This window comes from Rhinoderma darwinii, chromosome 4, assembly GCF_050947455.1.
Source record: "Rhinoderma darwinii isolate aRhiDar2 chromosome 4, aRhiDar2.hap1, whole genome shotgun sequence".
NCBI lineage: Eukaryota > Metazoa > Chordata > Amphibia > Anura > Rhinodermatidae > Rhinoderma > Rhinoderma darwinii.
Window position 1 is genome coordinate 78406023 of NC_134690.1, and position 19310 is coordinate 78425332.

General features: G+C 42.7%; 1 protein-coding gene across 1 annotated transcript in view; it reads right to left on the reverse strand.

The window, feature by feature from the left end:
• The window catches only part of LOC142760435 (galactose-3-O-sulfotransferase 2-like), a 109868-nt gene extending 91119 nt beyond the window's left edge, over window positions 1–18749 (reverse strand). The window contains exon 1 of the mRNA XM_075863625.1: window positions 18570–18749. Coding sequence (XP_075719740.1) covers window positions 18570–18749 — 180 coding nt within the window. The remainder of the gene's footprint in view (window positions 1–18569) is intronic.
• Between the last annotated feature and the right edge of the window lie 561 nt (window positions 18750–19310).

Consider the following 19310-nt stretch of genomic DNA (forward strand, 5'->3'; position numbering starts at 1 on the left):
AACTGTCAGTGTGACGCTGAGGCTGGGTTCACACAACCTATTTTCAGACGTAAACGAGGCGTTTTACGCCTCGATTTACGTCTAAAAATACAGCTCCAATACGTCGGCAAACATCTGCCCATTCATTTGAATGGGTTTGCCGACGTACTATGCCGATGACCTGTCATTTATGCGTCGCTGTCAAACGACGACGCGTAAAAAAGACTGCTCGTCAAAAGAAGTGCAGGACACTTCTTGAAACGTAATTTGAGCCGTTTTTCATTGATTCCAATGAAGAACAGCTCCAAATTACGGCCGTAATTGACGCCTCGCAAAACGAGAGTACATGCAATTATGTCTGAAATTACGGAGCTGTTTTCTCCTGAAAACAGCTCCGTAATTTCAGACGTAAATGCAGTTATCGTGTGCACATACCCTGAGAGTCACAGGCTCCCGTGTATGGCCGATCCGGAGGCCATTGTATGGCCACTGGTTTTGCCATGACAATCAACGGCAGCACCAGTTCGCGGGAAGGTTTGTTGCAACAAGCGCCGAAGTGAATTTACAGTGGGCGGTCGGGAAGCAAAAGTAATTTTATTGTGCAAACTCTGCAAAACATAATAAAACAATATACATTTGGTATCGCCATAATCATATCGAGCCACAGAATAAAGTAAAAATTTCATTTATAGCGCACGGTGAACACTAAAAAAAAAAGAATAAAAAACATTGTCAGAATTGCTGGTTTTTGGTCACCTTGCTTTCCAAAAATTTTATGAAAAGTGATCATAAAATCGCATGTACCCCAAAATGTTAGCAATGAAAACTACAGATTGTCCCGCAACAAATAAGCCCCCACACAGCTCCGTTGGCAAAAAAAATAATAGAGTTCTGTCTCTCAGAATATGACGACGCAAAATGTGCAGAGCGTTCCAAAACCGGATAAGATTGGGCACCATTTATCAGTGTGACACCGGCTACACATCTGCAGATTATTATTTATTGTTAAACATTCAATTTTTATTGAAAATTTTACCGCCAATAGACAACATTTGACACAGTATGCAATAACATATATCCTGTACACCAACATTGTCATTTACATTGCTTCATCTTGTTCTTTTAACTTTTCTAGAAACTGTAAACAGGGGGGGGGGGGGAAGAAATCAGGGGACTTGGGGAGGTGAGGGAAAAATTGCAGATATCTGTGTCACTTCCAGTGCTACTTTATGGTACAATATCCAGGGATTCCAGAAGGCCATATATGATTCGATTCTATTCTGCTTAAGATAAAAAATACGTTCGTATACGCAATGTGTTGACACTCTCGACACCACCTCTTCACATGTGGGGGGAGTTGGAGACTTCCAGGACCTGGCTATCAGCAATTTAGCGGTAAGCAGAACGTGGCACACTAGGCGTCGAGAAACCGGTGGGATCTTTCTTATCCCTAAAGACAGTATGGCCAGCCCCGGATCTTGGGGAATGGGAAACTCCATCACTTCTGATAATAACCTAAAAATTTTGGACCAATAGTTTGTCAGGTGCGGACATCCCCAGAATATATGATATAACGACCCTTCGTGTCCGCAACTACGCCAACATAAGCTAGAAGTATGAGGGTATATCCTCGCTAATTTGGACGGCGTGAAGTACCATCTCAATAGAACCTTATGGAAGACTTCCAAGCGATTCATACATACTGAAGATTTCAGAGTCCAATTGATTGCCACTTCCCATTGCTGCATAGTGAAGGACTTACCCAAGTCCCTCTCCCAATTTAGAAAGTGTGCTCGCCTGGAAGTCTTCACATCCCCATTCAAGGTATCGTATGTTCTAGCCGTAAGGTTCCCCCCTCCCCAACCCGACCCAGAGAGCAGAGCTTTAATCGACGGGGAAAACTGAAGATCTGTCATAGGTGAAGCTTTCCAGTAAGACTTGATCTGAGTGTATTTATACATATCCCTATCTGGAACCTGGAATTGCTTCTGTATATCCCCAAAGGATTTAATATTCGCTCCGGAAAGTAAATCTGAAATGTAGTGGATACCCGCCCGAGGCCAATGATTGATTCCCAGATTGGGAATTAGTACCTCCAGCACCCCTAGCGGGATCTGTATTCCACTGCTCCCAGGTAGTCTAGAGGGCCTCGCTATAAAGTGGAGCCAACTTTGTACAGCCGCTCTAACTGTAGGCACATTGGGAAGGGGGAGCTCAGGTCTCAAGGCATATGCCAATAGAACATGCGAAAGAGGTCGGTCCCCTATTAAATAGCTTTCAATTGTGGGCCAGCTAACCCCGGTGGGGGCACTAAACCATTTTTCTGATTGTTTAATTATTAATGCCCTGTGGTAGGCTATTAAATTAGGCACCCCCAGCCCTCCTCTGTGTTTCTTTTTCATCAAGAGGGATGCTGCAATTCGAGGTTTCTTTCCTCCCCACAGGAAATTTTGGAGTTGCTTCTGGAATTTCGGCATAGGGATTGGTAGCGTTCGCAGGTAATATAATATTTTGGGCAATATGAACATCTTGTAACACACATTACGGCCTAGCCATGAGGGTTCATGTGAAGCTATTTGATCCAATTCTTTCTGTATAGAAGCCAGGAGTGGGACAAAATTGATTTTGGGAAGTCGGGACAACGGGTATCCAATTTGGATTCCCAGATAGGGAATGGAGGACTCTTCCCATTGGTATGGGAACTCAGTTGTTATGGACTTTTTCAGGCTTGGGGAAATAAATAACCCCAGAATTTGAGATTTAGATGCATTCACTTTATAGTAAGATACCAATCCAAACTTAGCAATAATTTGTGAGATTTCTCTCAGAGAAGACAAAGGATCAGTAATAGTCAGAATAATATCATCCGCGAATAAGCCAATTTTATGTTGGCGAAGTCCCACTGGAATGCCTCGGATTTGGAGGTTAGATCTTATAGACTCTGCCAGTGGTTCCATAACCAGTGTAAACAACAAGGGGGATAATGGGCATCCCTGCCTAGTGCCATTGGTAATATGGAAGGGGGTGGACAGGAACCCATTCGAAAGGACTTTAGCCGTAGGTTTGGTATATAGCGCTTGTATAGCTTTAAATATGTTCCCTGCAAATCCAAACTTTGTCAAGGTCGAAAATGCAAACCCCCAGTGTATTCTATCGAACGCCTTCTCTGCGTCCAGGGTAAGGAGGAGAGAAGACGTCCGAGATTGTCCCACCCTAGTTATGAGATTAATTATCCTTCTAGTCCCGTCAGGAGCTTGTCTCCCTTTTGTGAACCCAACTTGATCCGAATGTACTAGCGTGGGCAGGATGTCTATTAATCTGGTGGCTAAGAGTTTAGCATATAGCTTAGTATCACAGTTAAGAAGGGAGATGGGTCTAAAGTTGGCCGGTGTTGTAGGAGACTTCCCTGGTTTCGGGATCGTCACTATCGTGGCTTCTAACATTTCCTGGGGCATACTTCCCTCTGTCATTGCTTTATTGAAAACTTCGGTTAGATGAGGAGTCAGAATATGCCCAAAAGTTCTGTAGTATTCGTTAGAAAACCCGTCTGGGCCAGGGGATTTATTGGCTTTAGATAAATGTATTACTTTGGATACCTCTATAGGAGATATAGGGGCATTTAAACTTCATAGTTGTTCTTGAGACAAGGAAGGTAGTTGAACCGAGTCTAAAAAAGCTTGGATATTCTTATCTAGTGGTTGTTTAATGTGGGGATCTGACCTCAAATTATATAATTTAGAGTAATAGTCGCTAAATTGATCCGCTATTGTTTGGGGGTTGATAATTTTTGATCCGTCTACCAATGAATCTAGATGCGTAGTTTTAGTTTTGAGTTGACGCTGTTTCATTCTTCTCGCCATTTGTTTACTAGTTTTATTATAGGAAGTATAATAATTCAAATTTAGGGCTGCAGTTTTTTTGTCAAATTCGTCTATGAGGAGAGCTTTCAAATTTCGTCTAAGAGTCATGAGTTTGTCATGTAGGGCGGATGTCTTATTTTGTTGGAGTTCCATTTCCACAGAGCGCATTTCCTCCAGCAGAGATGTCAAAGCTGCTGCTTTCAATTTTTTATATCTTGCCCCTTGTTGTATCAAGAACCCCCTCATAACCGCTTTATGTGCATTCCATAGTGTGAATGGACTTAGGTCTGGGGCTCCGTTTAAGAAGAAGTATTCCCGCAATTGGGAGGAAATGCTCTCTCTGTACTTAGGAAGATTAATAAGAAAATTGTTTATCCGCCATGAATATCTAGGTGAGGGAGCAGAACTTAAAGAGAGAAGGAGATATGTGGGAGCGTGATCTGACCATGTTATTTGTCCTATCTCAGAAGTTTTAATTTCTGATACAGAAGATCTATCCACTAAAAATAGGTCTATTCTGGAGAAAGACCGATGTCTTGTGGAATAGAAGGTGAATTCTCTAGAAGAGGAGTTCATACAACGAAACGTGTCGTATAAATCCTCTTTGAGTAACCATGGTGAAAGAGTCAGGGGAGAGCTTCTAGCCTGATTAGTTGAGTCCCATTCAGCATTCGGGATTAGGTTGAAATCTCCAGAAATTATAAGCTTCCCTTTCATTACCTTCCTTATTTTACGCATAGTTTTGTTGAGGAAGCGTATTTGGGACGAGTTTGGTGCATATATGCTAGCAATGGTGACTTGGCAATTGTTGAGCATACCCACCAAAATTAAAGATCTCCCCCGTTCATCAATAACCGAGGATTGCAGTTGAAAGGACACTGTATCTTTAAAGGTTATCAGCACTCCCGCCTTTTTTTTGTCAGCATTGGATGTATATGTAATCGGAAATCTATGGTGGGTGAATTTGGGACTATGGTCCTTGGCAAAATGCGTTTCTTGTAAGCATACAATGTCGGTATTAGAAGCTAAAACATCTCTCCATACTGAAGCTCTCTTAAAGGGAGAGTTAAGCCCTCTGGCATTCAATGACATAAATTTAACTGCCATAATCTGTACATATACATTCCTCTCTATAAATCCAAAACAGAATTAGATATTTGCCGTTACATACCCACATCATGTTGGACACAAATAACAGTATTCTTGTATAAGCAATTTCAAGGGAAAAGGACAGGGAAAGGAAGGTGAAACTGAAAAACTGTAAAAAGAATAACATTATTTAGTGAGAAAGGTGACTCCGCCAGACAACTTGGCTGCGAGTCACCTAAGACCAATGGGGGAAAGAGTCTCTTGGACACCATCTCGATCTCCATTCTAGCCCAAATACTCCGGAAAGACATCAGGTTCGAGAATTCTCAAACCATTCCTGCGGAAGTCTCTTTGGGGACCTCCTAGCAGGGACCGCAGCAGGTGATATAGGTGTAAGTCCCCATTTGTGAAGTAGGGCTGATCCTCCTTCTATATCCACCATGGTGTGCAGGACGCCATTCTTGTACACCAGTAATTTGGTAGGAAATCCCCATCTGTATCCCACGTCGTTCTTCCTCAGGGCCAGCGTAATAGGTAGAAATTTCCTCCTCGCTTGTAATGTCATTTGGGACAAATCCGCGTAAACATGAATCTTCTCATAGGGAGTAGGTAGAGCAGGCAGTCGTCTGGTGGCGGACATCAGAGAATCTTTAGTGTGGAAAAAGTGGATCCTTGCTATCACATCTCTCAGCAGATCATTAGGAATAGATTTAGGTTTCGGGAGCCTATGAGCTCTATCAATAATGAGATCCTCTGGTTTGGAGGAAGGTATCACTTCTTTTATAAGTTGCTGCAAATATGCAGTGAGGTCGTTAGGTTGAACAGACTCAGGAATTCCTCTAAATTTAACATTATTTCTCCTATTGCGATCTTCCAAGTCTGCCAATTTGTGTTTCAGACTTTGCATTTCTTCTTCAAGGGATACGTGAGCATCTACCACCTCATTATGAGCATTAGTGAGTTCACTCATTTTAACCTCCACGTGATCTACCCTTTCTCCCAGGCCGTCAATGGCGTTAGAGAGCTTTGTGGAGAATCTTAAAAGATCACTCTGAAAGGACCCCCTCAGGGCTAATATCACATTTTTAATAAAGGCCTCTGAAGCAGCTTGGTTAGAGGAAGGGATATCTTCTATAGCTCCAGGTTGTGCAAATAAATCTTCTGTACCCAGGCTGTGGGCTGCTATGAGACCTGCAGGGCTGGGGAGGGGAGATCCCCCTGAGGCACGAGGGGCGGACGCCATTTTAGGTATGGGAATGGCTGATGTTACAGCAAAGCGTCTCTTCCCTATATCAGCTATGGCTGGCGATTCTTCTTCTCCTTCCCCCCGGGGCATGCACTCACCCTCCTGTGATGTCCTGGAGACCTCTTCCTCCCCTTCTCCCTCAGGCGAGGAGGGACAGACAAGCGGGATACCAGCAGAGGAAGTCGCGTCGCCGCCATTTTTGTTCTCCCTTGCGGAGAAGAAGTCCGTGAGGCGCTTGGGTCCCGTTTTTAAAGATTTCGTCCGGGTCATCATGATGCTTCCTTTCCGAGGATAGCAATCTGGCATTCCGGTAATGGTCCGGTAAGTATTCCTTGTTGCTATGGTCGTCGCTTGGAGATCTCAGCGCGGAGCTCAAGGAGATGCGACCGCTCTGTTCGGCATCCAAGCCACGCCCCCCAGATTATTATTTATTTACCGCATTATTATATCCTCTCATTATGCCCTGATGTGCTTGTGACAGATTATATATACCCTGATGTACTCAGCAAAGCTAACATGTAATGTGGGGTATTGCCCCACATAACTGAAATGCCAGCATAACCTAAAACAGAACAACTACTAAGCAAAATCAGTGCTCCAATATCCAAATAGCGCTCCCTCCCTTCTGAACCCTACAGCATGCCCAAACAGCGGTTTACGTCCACATATATGGCATCACCATACCCACGAGAACCCGCTTAACCTGTTGCCGACACAGGACGAGAATGCTCATCCTGAGCGGTGGGTACTTCGCGCATTAGGATGAGTATTCTCGTCCTGTGTGACAGCTGTCTCTGCGTGCCATCTAGAGCGGGGCCACGGCTGTAATACACAGCCACGGCCCCGCTCTAACAGCGGAGAGAAGAGAAACATCTTCTGTCTGCTGTTAACCCTTTGAATACCGCAATGAAAGCTGATCGCGGCGTTCAAGGAGAGGGGATTGCACATTGATTGTGTCACAGAAAATAACTATGACGCGATCAAAGCCCATAACTTGTATGGCCAGACAGCCAAGGGTCCATTGAAGGACCCCAGGGTTGCCTGAACATATTTCCTGTTGTTAGGGCATACTGAGGTATGCCCTAACAACTGCCTGTGTACAATCCATACACAGGCTAATGTACTAGCATATAGATCTATGCCAGTACATTACAGTTAAAAAAATCTAAATCAAAATGAAAAATCCCTTTATGGGATTAAAAAAAAAAGTTAAATGAGTGTAAGAAAAGTTTGTGATAACTAAATAAATAAATAAAAAGTAAAAAAAATACACAGAAACACATTTTTTTTATAATAATTAAACTTTTTTAAATATAAGTCCCAAAACATGAAATAATATAGACATATTTGGTATCGCCACGACCGTTACAACCTGTACAAAAAAGTATAACATTATTTATGATGATCGGTGTATGGTGTAAAAAAAAATATATAAAAACTGCAGCGGAACTGCTTTTTTTCTGCATTTTTGCCAAGATAAAAATTTATATAAATTAAACGATAATGTATTTGTACCAAAACATGGTTACCTACATAAAGTACAACTTGTCCCGCAAAAAACAAAGTCTCATACAACTACGTCGTACAAAAAATACAAAAGTTATGAGCGTCGGGATGCAAAGAGGGAAATATAAAAAAATTGTTCTGTCCTCAAGGCCAAAATTGGCCGTGTCCTTAAGGGGTAAATAGTTTATAAGATATTTGTCTTGAGTGGCACAAAATGGGAACAACATATTGAGCACTAAAATTGCAATTTTCACTTTGCACCATCCGCTGCACATTAATTTCTTATGTAAAAACACATGTGGGGTCAAAATGCTCACTACACCTCTTAAAATGCTCTAAGAGGTGTCGTTTTCAAAATAGGGGGCCACTACTTGGGGATTTGTTTTACTATTTGACCTCAGAGCCCTGTAATTGTGGGCCAAAGCTGTGAAAATCACCAAAATAGGCCTCAAATACACATGTGGCTCTTCACTTCTGAGCCCTTTCACATGTCCAGGCAAATGATAAATGCCTTGAGGGGTGTAGTTTCCAAAATGTGGTCACTTCTTGGGGGCTGTCACTGTAATCTGGTACCTCAGGGGTTTTGCAAATGTGACATGGCACCCAAAAACCAATCCAGCAAAATCTACATGCCAAATTGCGCTCCTGCCTTTATGAGCCCTGCCATGAATCTAAACAGCAGTTTATGACCACATGTGGGGTATTGCCGAACTCGGTTTAAAATGCCTTACAATTGTTGGGGTGCTTTTGCTCCTTTATCATTAGTTAAAAAATTAATTCTACAATTCATTGAAAAAAAAATTAGATTTTCATTTTTACGGCTTAATTCCAATAAATCCTGCAAAAGACTTGTGGGGTCTAAATGCCCACTATACCCCTAGATAGATTCCTTGAGGGATGTAGTTTCCCAAATGTGTCACTTTTGGGGGATTTCTACTGTTTTGGCCCCTCAGGGGCTTTGCAAATGCAAATGCAACATGGCACACAAAAACCAATCCATCAAAATTAATAGACACAATATTTAAGTTAGTGGCTCAGTTTGTGGGCATGGAAGCTGCCAGTTTCTTGACCAGACACTACTGGAGACTGGAGCTGACAGAATTCAACGCAATCCAAATGATGATGTTGGATGATTGAAGTTCCTCCTTGCAAACCACCGTGGCATAGGGAACTTTTGTTGAAGCATTGAGCGCCTTCTGCTATCATATAGTGCTACTTCACTTCCAAAGCACAAGATTGCTCTACAGGGTGCCTATAATTGCCCTGACTGTCAATTTAATGGCATATGCAGGTAAGCACCAATATACTTATTATTCATTTACTTTGCTTACTACTGTGTCCTTTGGCTCTGTTCACATTGGCATTGAAGCCACACCGCTCTGCCAGATTTGGTGCCTGATGGACACCATTGACAAATAATGGGGTTCCTTTGTGGGGTCCATCATTTTGACAGGAAGATTAGTGTTGCTATTCTGATAGAATTTGCAACGGAGGTTCCAAACTGAACCTCCGATGTGAATGTGAACAGAAGTGATTTAATGTTGAACATAAAAGAAGCAAATCTAATCAGAAGATTTTTCACATTTGCGTTGGTCGCTATATTACGTATTTTGGAATATCAGACGCAGATTTGAAGAAAGCCTAAAGGCTCTATTACACAGGCCGATGATCAGGCAAACGAACATTCATATGAATGCTCGATCCCGATTAATGCCCTGTGTAATCAGGGCAACGATCAGCCGATAAACAAGTAAACGCTCATCGGCTGATCTGCTCTTTTATGCAACATTCAAAACCATTGTTGTCGGCAGCACATCTCCCTGTACATAAGCAATCATTGCTCCGTGTGAAAGCCGCAAACGGGCGCCGATAAATGAGCTGTCCCGTTGATCGGCGCTCATTTGCATGGCCCACGTCGGAACGTGTAATAGGACCCTATTGTTTAACATCAGGCTATTGGGTATTTGGGTGTTGGGTCCTACAACAGAGACGGGGGATCTATTAAGATTTCTATTGTCTGCGTTTAGCCTTGTTTGATTAGTTTGATAGTCGCTTAACAAATGATTGGGTAAAAAAAAAAATATATGTAGATAATGTGTTCTCCCAGTGCCTGGAAGGGTTCATTCTTGCATATGGTTTAGGGGAAATTAATGAAGGTTGCTGTATGCAAAGATGCCATGAAAAATGCCTTCATTCCATGCAGTACAATGGTCAGAACCCCTCTCACTTTTCCAAACTTTCTAAGAAATTGGTTTTAGTGTGAATATTATACAGGTATTAGATCTGCACTAAGTGTTTAAATGTACATAGAATTTCATCTTATTTAATCTTATTAGTGTCACGGCGTGGGGTGTGGACCCACTGGGCCGCACCGCGTAGCGGGGTAGCAGCTGGCCAACAAGATACAAAGCAATGTCTATAGTTCGAAACGGGTACCTGAGGCAATGTAGACAGTAGCAGAGGCACGACTTGACTTTCACAGCAGGTGACACCATGGGTGCAGCGGAAGGCACGACTTGACTGGATCAGCAAGTGGCACCGTGGATGCAGCGGAAGACACGACTTGACTTTCACAGTAGATACGATAGCACGGGATACAGCGTACAGGCAGCAGGAACGGGTAACACTGGGAACTGGAAAACACTGGGAGACCATTTGCAAGACAAACTTAGGTATACAACAACGCTCAGATGAGGAACAAGTGGGCAGAGCCCCTTTCTGTAGTCCAGCAGCCATTTGGGCTAATTATTGATGGGTGACAGCTGGACGCGTACTGGCCCTTTAAGGCCGTGCACGGGCGCGAGCGCTCTGCGGGAAACAGTCCGAGGACCCGGAAGTAAGTGCCGGCGTCTCCCTGGAGCGAGCAGACGCCGCATAGACAGATCTCTATGGCTGGGGCCGTCAGAGGGTAAGTCTGAACGATGGCCCTCGGCCATAGACGTTACAATTAGGTTCAATGTTTTCTACAAATTTCAGAATAAATCTTAATAGGGGTAGAAGCTGCAGTATTCTGATACATAGCCTCGAATACCCTGACCACTTGAATGACCAAGACAAAAGGTATAGTTACAATGCCCTCCCCCTCCCCTATATAGTGCTGTCAGTAGTTTTGAAGCCTCAAAACTGCTGACAGATTCCCTTTAAGTGGTCAAAAAATTTACCCACAAAATGTCTACAGCTTTATTCTTATTGTTTTGTTGTTCCATTTCTCAGGTGGCCCATACACTGCTTCTTACTTCAACCCTGTTCTGGCTTATACTTTGACATTCAACTGTCCTGGGAAGACATTGCGGGAATACTCGATTGTTTATTTTGCCGGCGCTTTAATTGGTGAGTAGAGGATTTTAGAGAAATTTAATAGCAATTACTATTTTATAAATGGTGCATGAATACACGCAAAGTTAGAGAAAAACGTAGCAGTAGTAGTAGTGTATTATGACTGACACAATATTGAACCTCTTTTTTTAAGCCCATTTGAGTTTGTCCATGTGGTTGCTAGTTTCGGGCCACTTAGTGATTGGCTAGAAGTACGGATGTACAATACAACAATCATGTAACAGCAGTAGTACCATTGTCATTCTCCTACCCTTAAAGTTGTGATACACTATATTGGACAAATAAAACGCATAACTACGTGCGTGCTATTGTTTATTTTTTGGATTTAGTGGATCTAGAACAAATTCCTGTGCGGACTATACATCCAGTTTTGGGTATATTGACTACAAGGTGCTGTTCTTTTCTCCATTTGGATTTCTCCTGTTCTGGTTCATTGCTCTAGCTATAGATGCTGAAAAAAAGCTGAGTGCAACCAGTCTGTAGCAGGCACATAATGCTTGGGATCCTGTCACAGGTAGAAGACAACAGCAAGGAAATGACTTGTTAATCCACTAGATCACTAGGAATGCTATTTCTATAGTAGATTACATGAAGTATATAACCTATTAAATCACTAGACTACCATGGATTTTTTTTTTATTAACCCACTGGGCACCCAGGAATATTCTTCACTAAAACACTAGACGACCATGGATATGATCCATTACACCACCAGACATTGAAAATAGAATAACCCACTTGACCTCCATTTTACCGCTGCAGCCAGTTTTTGTTTGTTTTCCTGTAAAAAACAAAAATCATTGCAAGCAGGCTCACCACGCTTCTCCTGTTGGTGTTGTAGTTCTTCAGACTCTGGACTGCACTGAAATAAGCTTGTGGGCTTCCAAGGGTAATCCGTATAGGTAAAAGAAAAAGTATTATCTATCACCTCCTTGTATAAAGTAGAATCCTTTATTAGCAACTCATTAAAAGGTATAGAGGAAGCAAAGCTATGGCCTTCTGACACTTACGCGTTTCGTACATGACTGTTCTTTGTCATAGCTATAACTGCCTTTTAATGAGTTGCTAATAAAGGAGGAGCTGGATAATACTTTTTCCTACCTGACTTCCAAGAGCCATACCTTTTTTTTCCCTAGACATAGCCGCATGAGGACTTGTTTTTTACAGGACGAATTTTTTTTTTTAATGGCACTATTTATTGTACCATATAATGCATTGAGAAACTTTTTAAAAATATTTTGAGTGGAATATAAATGTTTTTTTTTGAGGTTTTGATTTTACGGCATTAACTGCTTGCTAAAAATGACATGTTAAATTTATTCTGGCTAGCAATAAAACAATCTATTTTTTTTAATATGTTTTACTACTTCTACAAAATGAAAATAATTTGTTTTTGGATTTTTTTTTTTTTTAAATGTCACTATATTGCTTAATCAGTTTTTTAACCTGCTTTTTTGACAACCAATTTAATTGGTAGTCAAATTAAATTAAAGTGTCTCTGAAGTCAGCAGTATGAGCACCAAAAATATATACCAGGAACAGTGATTTACATACAGTGGCGGATTAAGTGTACCATGGGTTGACACAACTTGGGCACCCTCCTTCCCCCTCACATTCATTATAATAGCTCCATACACTGTGTCTCACACACACACACACACACACACACACACACAATGGCGGATTATAATATGGGCGTTTCGGGCGGTCGCCCGGGGCCCGAGGCTGCCAGAGGGCCCGAGGCTGCCAGGGAGCCCATCGCGGCCCGAACCGCACACAAACGTCAAAAACTATGGAGCGCTGCCGCGCTGCCCGCTTCCAACTGAATCTGCATCCGCAGGACGCAGATTCAGTTGGGTTGAATGCTGGAGCCTCGCTCCAGCATTCACTCTGCCGTGAGCGGCTCGGTGCAGGCAGGCACGATGTAGTGACGTCATCGCGCCTGTCTGCACAGAGTCACTCACAGCACAGTGCAGAGGAGGAGAAGCATCGCATCCCCCACCGTCGTGGGAACCGGGATAGGTAAGCAATTATGTTTTCTTTTTTTATTAGGTACGCACATATGGGGCATTATACTGTGTCAGCTATGGGGCATTATGCTGTGTCAGCTATGGGGCATTATACTGTGTCAGCTATGGGGCATTATGCTGTGTCAGCTATGGGGCATTATACTGTGTCAGCTATGGGGCATTATACTGTGTCAGCTATGGGGCATTATACTGTGTCAGCTATGGGGCATTATACTGTGTAGCAGCTATGGGGCATTATACTGTGTCAGCTATGGGGCATTATGCTGTGTCAGCTATGGGGCATTATACTGTGTCAGCTATGGGGCATTATACTGTGTCAGCTATGGGGGTATTATACTGTGTCAGCTATGGGGCATTATACTGTGTCAGCTATGGGGCATTATACTGTGTCAGCTATGGGGCATTATACTGTGTCAGCTATTGGGCATTATACTGTGTAGCAGCTATGGGGCATTATACTGTGTCAGCTATGGGGCATTATACTGTGTCAGCTATGGGGCATTATACTGTGTCAGCTATGGGGCATTATACTGTGTCAGCTATGGGGCATTATACTGTGTCAGCTATGGGGCATTATACTGTGTCAGCTATGGGGCATTATACTGTGTCAGCTATGGGGCATTATACTGTGTCAGCTATGGGGCATTATACTGTGTCAGCTATGGGGCATTATACTGTGTCAGCTATGGGGCATTATACTGTGTCAGCTATGGGGCATTATACTGTGTCAGCTATGGAGGCATTATACTGTGTCAGCTATGGGGCATTATACTGTGTCAGCTATGGGGCATTATACTGTGTCAGCTATGGGGCATTATACTGTGTCACCTCTATGGGGCATTATACTGTGTCAGCTATGGGGATATTATACTGTGTCGCAGCTATGGAGGCATTATACTGTGTCGCAGCTATGGGGGCATTATACTGTGTCGCAGCTATGGGGGCATTATACTGTGTCGCAGCTATGGGGGCATTATACTGTGTCACATCTATGGGGCATTATACTGTGGGGGCAGCTATGGGTGGCAATATACTGTGGGGCAGCTACGGGGGACATTATACTGAGCAATTACAAGAGCTGCATGTCCAAGGTGGGAGACGCTGTGTAGCACTATATACAAGGAGGGATTGTTGTATAGCACTATATAGAAGGGAGCGCTGTGTATCACTATATCTAAGGGGGATTGCTGTGTAGCACTATATACAAGAGGGGGAGGGCTATGTGACGCTATTTACAGAGGGGGAGGACTGTGTAGCGCTATTTACAGGGGGCTGTGTGTGGTGCTATCTACAGTGTTTGGCACAATTATATTCAGGGGCGCAGTCTATGGTGCTATAATATTTAGGGGCACAGTGTTTGTACTATTTTATTCAGGGGCGCAGTGTTTGGTGCTATTATATTTAGGGGCACAGTGTGTGGCACCATGATAATATTATCATTGTTTATAGGTGTGGAAATGTTGGAAAAGTGAGGAGCCAAAGACATCTGAGTGGCAAATTCTGCAGAAATGGGTCATGGCCGGGAAAAGTCGTCATGAAGTCTGGACTGGATGGAGAAGAGGAAAAAAACTATGTCGTCACCTGTGAGTCACTAGATTTATAGAGAATCTGTCACCTCTCCTGACATGTTTATTATAGGAAATCCTTGTATTTCACAAAAAGTCTTTCTGCAGTCCAGGACTGATAGACAATTCCCCTTGTCAGGAGGATGTGTCCCTGCACAGTGTGATACTGTCAGTATGTGGGGACACAGCCCTGTGACAAGGGGAATCGCAACACTGTTAATGCTTGCCCCAAAAAGTAGTGTTAAAAATAGTTACAGTGCGGCAGGGCGGCGGTGAGGAAGGGGGGCCCAAGTTTGGGTAACAGCCCAGGGCCCATGGTCTACTTAATCCGCCACTGCACACACACACACACACACACACACACACACACACACACACACACACACACACACACAGTGCCCCATAAAGCCCCCTGTAGATAGTGCCCCCTAAAGAATTATAAAAACACATTACTGAGTCTGAAGTGAGAACTGGGAGAACCCCTTTAAGACATATGGCTTAAATTTCTGTTGGTCAAAACCAATAATTGTTACAGAAGGTACATATGCTAACTCGCTAGCAATATTGTAGAAATATCATCTGTTGCTTCCCAGGTGAGTTGCATCTATACATTTTGAACCCTTTCATTATGAACAGCTGTGTCATCTGATCTCAGTCTGACCACTAATATAGACCATGCTCTTATATGTAAACAGGTCATCAGTTTCTCCCGTGAGGCTGACTTCTTGTGAATTACAGAATTACATAAGAATTTATCAAATCCCTCCTGGCAGCTCTGAGATGCCTCCCCTTCCCACCCAGCCCCACCCTCTTTGTTCCCCTGTATGTCCCCCATGCAAATGGTGCTGCTGAAGACATTATTTATGCCCTATTTAAGACATATGGCTTAAATTTCTGTTGGTCAAAACCAATAATTGTTAAAGAAGGTACATATGCTAACTCGCTAGCAATATTGTAGAAATATCATCTGTTGCTTCCCAGCTCAGTTGCATGTATAAATTTTGAACCCTTTCATTATGAACAGCTGTGTCATCTGATCTCAGTCTGACCACTAATATAGACCATGCTCTTATATGTAAACAGGTCATCAGTTTCTCCCGTGAGGCTGACTTCTTGTGAATTACAGAATTACATAAGAATTTATCAAATCCCTCCTGGCAGCTCTGAGATACCTCCCCTTCCCACCCAGCCCCACCCTCTTTGTTCCCCTGTATGTCCCCCATGCAAATGGTGCTGCTGAAGACATTATTTATGTCCTATTTAAGGGACCAGGAGTGCAATGATATAAAAGTTAAGTCCATACAATGATTAGCTGCACAGTTAAAAAACAACAACTCCCCTGACTTACACTAACTGTTATACTATATGTTTCTGCTTTGTGTAGAATTTCCAGTATATTTCTTTGAGATGCAGCTTTACACTACTCTCCCCTGTCTCCCGCTTGTAAGAGCTGACAGAGATAAATCTATCACAATCAGGAGGCAGGGAAGACTGAAGCTGCATCACGTAGAACACACTGACTGCAGAGAGAGTTAGGGGACAGCAGTTCTACAGTATGTCACTAATGAATCACAAGTAGAAGGCAGAGGAGATAGGCTGAAGCTGCATCACATAGGATACACGGACTGCAGTGTGGGAACAGTTCTATATTACTAATCTATCACTTGCTTCACTTAGATAGGACACAGAGCAGAGCAAGTGCAGTGTGATGAGACTCCACCCCCACTGCCTCTACAAAGCCAGAGGCATGATGAGAAATGCATGGCAAAAAAAAGAACCTAAGTCTAATCAAACATCTATAATAGCTACATTAAATTTGTAAGTTAGAATAAAGCCAACCTGAAGGAATAAATTTGTGTATAGAGTTATTGTACATGTTAAATCAACAAATGGTCACAACAGTTGAGGTGTCTATTACAGTGCAAGCCACAGTAAGCCCATTCTGCCTCTCTACCTTAGCATGGCCTGTTTTGCCCTGGCTTCTAATTTCCAGATCACAATGACTTCCATCTTAGTTCATAAGGGTACATTGTAGATGTGCAAGGAAAATGCATGAAACCATATATTAATATAATTAAATTCCTAGTTCTAAGAAACACATATTTGTAGCTTAGTTCATAGGTCAGGATAACCATAAATTCAGAGTGAGCGCACCTCTGTGAGCTTGAAGCGCATGTGATGACACATTATATCATAGTTTGGCCATATTTTCATTAAAAAGTCTTCCACAAAGTAAGCCTTGAAATAATTGGGAAATTGTTTTGACCCCATTTTACCTAGGGGTACGTGGCTGGATAGACAAATACCAGGCACTTTTAGATGTGGTAGCTGTAAAGCTTGTGACTTCATTCTCAAAGGGAATAGCTTTACCAGTGTTGCAACACAGGAAAAGTACAACATTCGGGATTTTGTCAATTGCAAAACAGCGGGGGTGGTTTACCTTATTACATGCCCATGCCCCCTAAATTATGTGGGCAAAACGGCACGACAATTTCGGCGCCGGATAAGGGAGCATGTCGGAGATATTATCCATGCTAGGGACACCCCAATATCTAAGCATGTGCATGCTAAACACCAAGGCCATGCAGCATGTTTAAAGTTTCAAGCAATTGAACTCATTAGACCCCCAAAAAGAGGAGGTGACTGGGACAATTTAATTCTATGCAAAGAAGCCCAATGGATCCATAGACTGGCATGCATACAACCAGCGGGTTTAAACGAGCAGACTAATTATACGTGTTTTATCTAATATGTAATACCATTCCTCTTTAGGCGGCCAATATTCACCCTGGGTTGCCTTTTGGGTGGGTGGTTTTATTTTGCATAGTGTACTATGTTTGATATGGCCATATTGGCCAGCCAACATATAAAGAGATCTTTTGTCAGAATTTCCAAATGGGAGGGACTCCGTAATCTTGTCCACCTAATATGTGTTTATAAACTAAAGAGTTGCTTTTTGAGGTAGTCCACTTGCGGTGGGTAACTGTCCCGCAAGACATACTTACAAATAAATTATCGTTTTGCTCTTACCTTCCTCTTACTTGGCAGTCCGGGCGATACGTCCTTGGCTTCTACTGTGCCTGCGCGTTCGGCTTGATGCGGTCGATGATGACCCCTGGCTGTCAGCTGACGGCGGGGGGTCACATGGGCAGGTGTCACGAATCGAGAGGGTGCTGTGATTGGTCAGTTCATGTAGCGCCGCCAAATACGAGGGGTGGAGTTTTGGTGCTTATAGTAACCCAGCGCCTGCAATGAAGTATGCCGTTGACATCGATACGAGCATCTTCCCGTGACGCACAGCAGAATATCTGCTGTTGAATATTATTATCGCTGGTGATGAGGCCAGAGTGACCAAGATACGGACCCCTGAGGATGAGTATCTGAAATGCGTAGGGTCGTTCATTGTACATGGAATGTCTGCATAGGGGACAATAGCATTGTGTTACACCCAGCGCTAGGAGATCCGGTGTTTGTTTACGGACACTGGTGCATTTTGGGGATTGTACTATTGTTGTGCCCAGGATAAATGCTGGTTCCAGTAAAACATTGTTACAAACACTGAGATATATTTATCATAATGACTCAGTGTTTCTTGTTTAATACGTTTTTAAATTTTCACGGTGGGGCTTACTTCACAGTGGTGTGTTACCCCTGTTTTTAAAACGAGTTACTATTAAAAGGTATATTTTACTCAGTTGTCACTTCAGTGAACCGTCTATTACAGTGCAAGCCACAGTAAGCCCATTCTGCCTCTCTACCTTAGCATGGCCTGTTTTGCCCTGGCTTCTAATTTCCAGATCACAATGACTTCCATCTTAGTTCATAAGGGTACATTGTAGATGTGCAAGGAAAATGCATGAAACCATATATTAATATAATTAAATTCCTAGTTCTAAGAAACACATATTTGTAGCTTAGTTCATAGGTCAGGATAACCATAAATTCAGAGTGAGCGCACCTCTGTGAGCTTGAAGCGCATGTGATGACACATTATATCATAGTTTGGCCATATTTTCATTAAAAAGTCTTCCACAAAGTAAGCCTTGAAATAATTGGGATAAAAGAACTGTGTATAATTGGAAGATGGTAGCGCAAACGTTAAGTTGCGCGATTCTCCGAACCGGAACAGAATATTCATGATGGTACTACTCGCCGTCTTATGGATTTTTAGGAAGAATATATGTGTGTGAGGCTGGCAAGATTTGGCCTCTATTATTTCCACTTTAGAGGAGCTCTTTTGACCCGTTTTCATTTGTTCACATGACCCCTCCACAAGCTTCCTGTATATGCATCAGGATTCTTAGGGTACCTGTAAATAAAAGGCATAGGTTTCATGAGGGGTCAGGAACACACTAGATATGTATATCCTACAGCAAAACCACAGTTTTGAAACATAAACTTATATAGATGCTTAATAAAAACAAACTAATTTATTGATCTTCGTGAAAAGCATGGCACATAATCATAATATAATGTCAAATACATAATACATGCACATTGAACTGTTAGCTAAACTGCCATTTCTACGTTTTTCAATAATCCGCTCAATCTGTAAGTAACGAATAGCAGGAGAAATAGCTACATAGTTCAAAAAGTAGCAACTAATCTTGAGGAAAAGTAACTTTATGCCCAAGTGCTCCAACTCGTGTTTCGCCACAGCCTCGTCGCCATCTGACCCCTCTTGTCCCGAGAATCCATA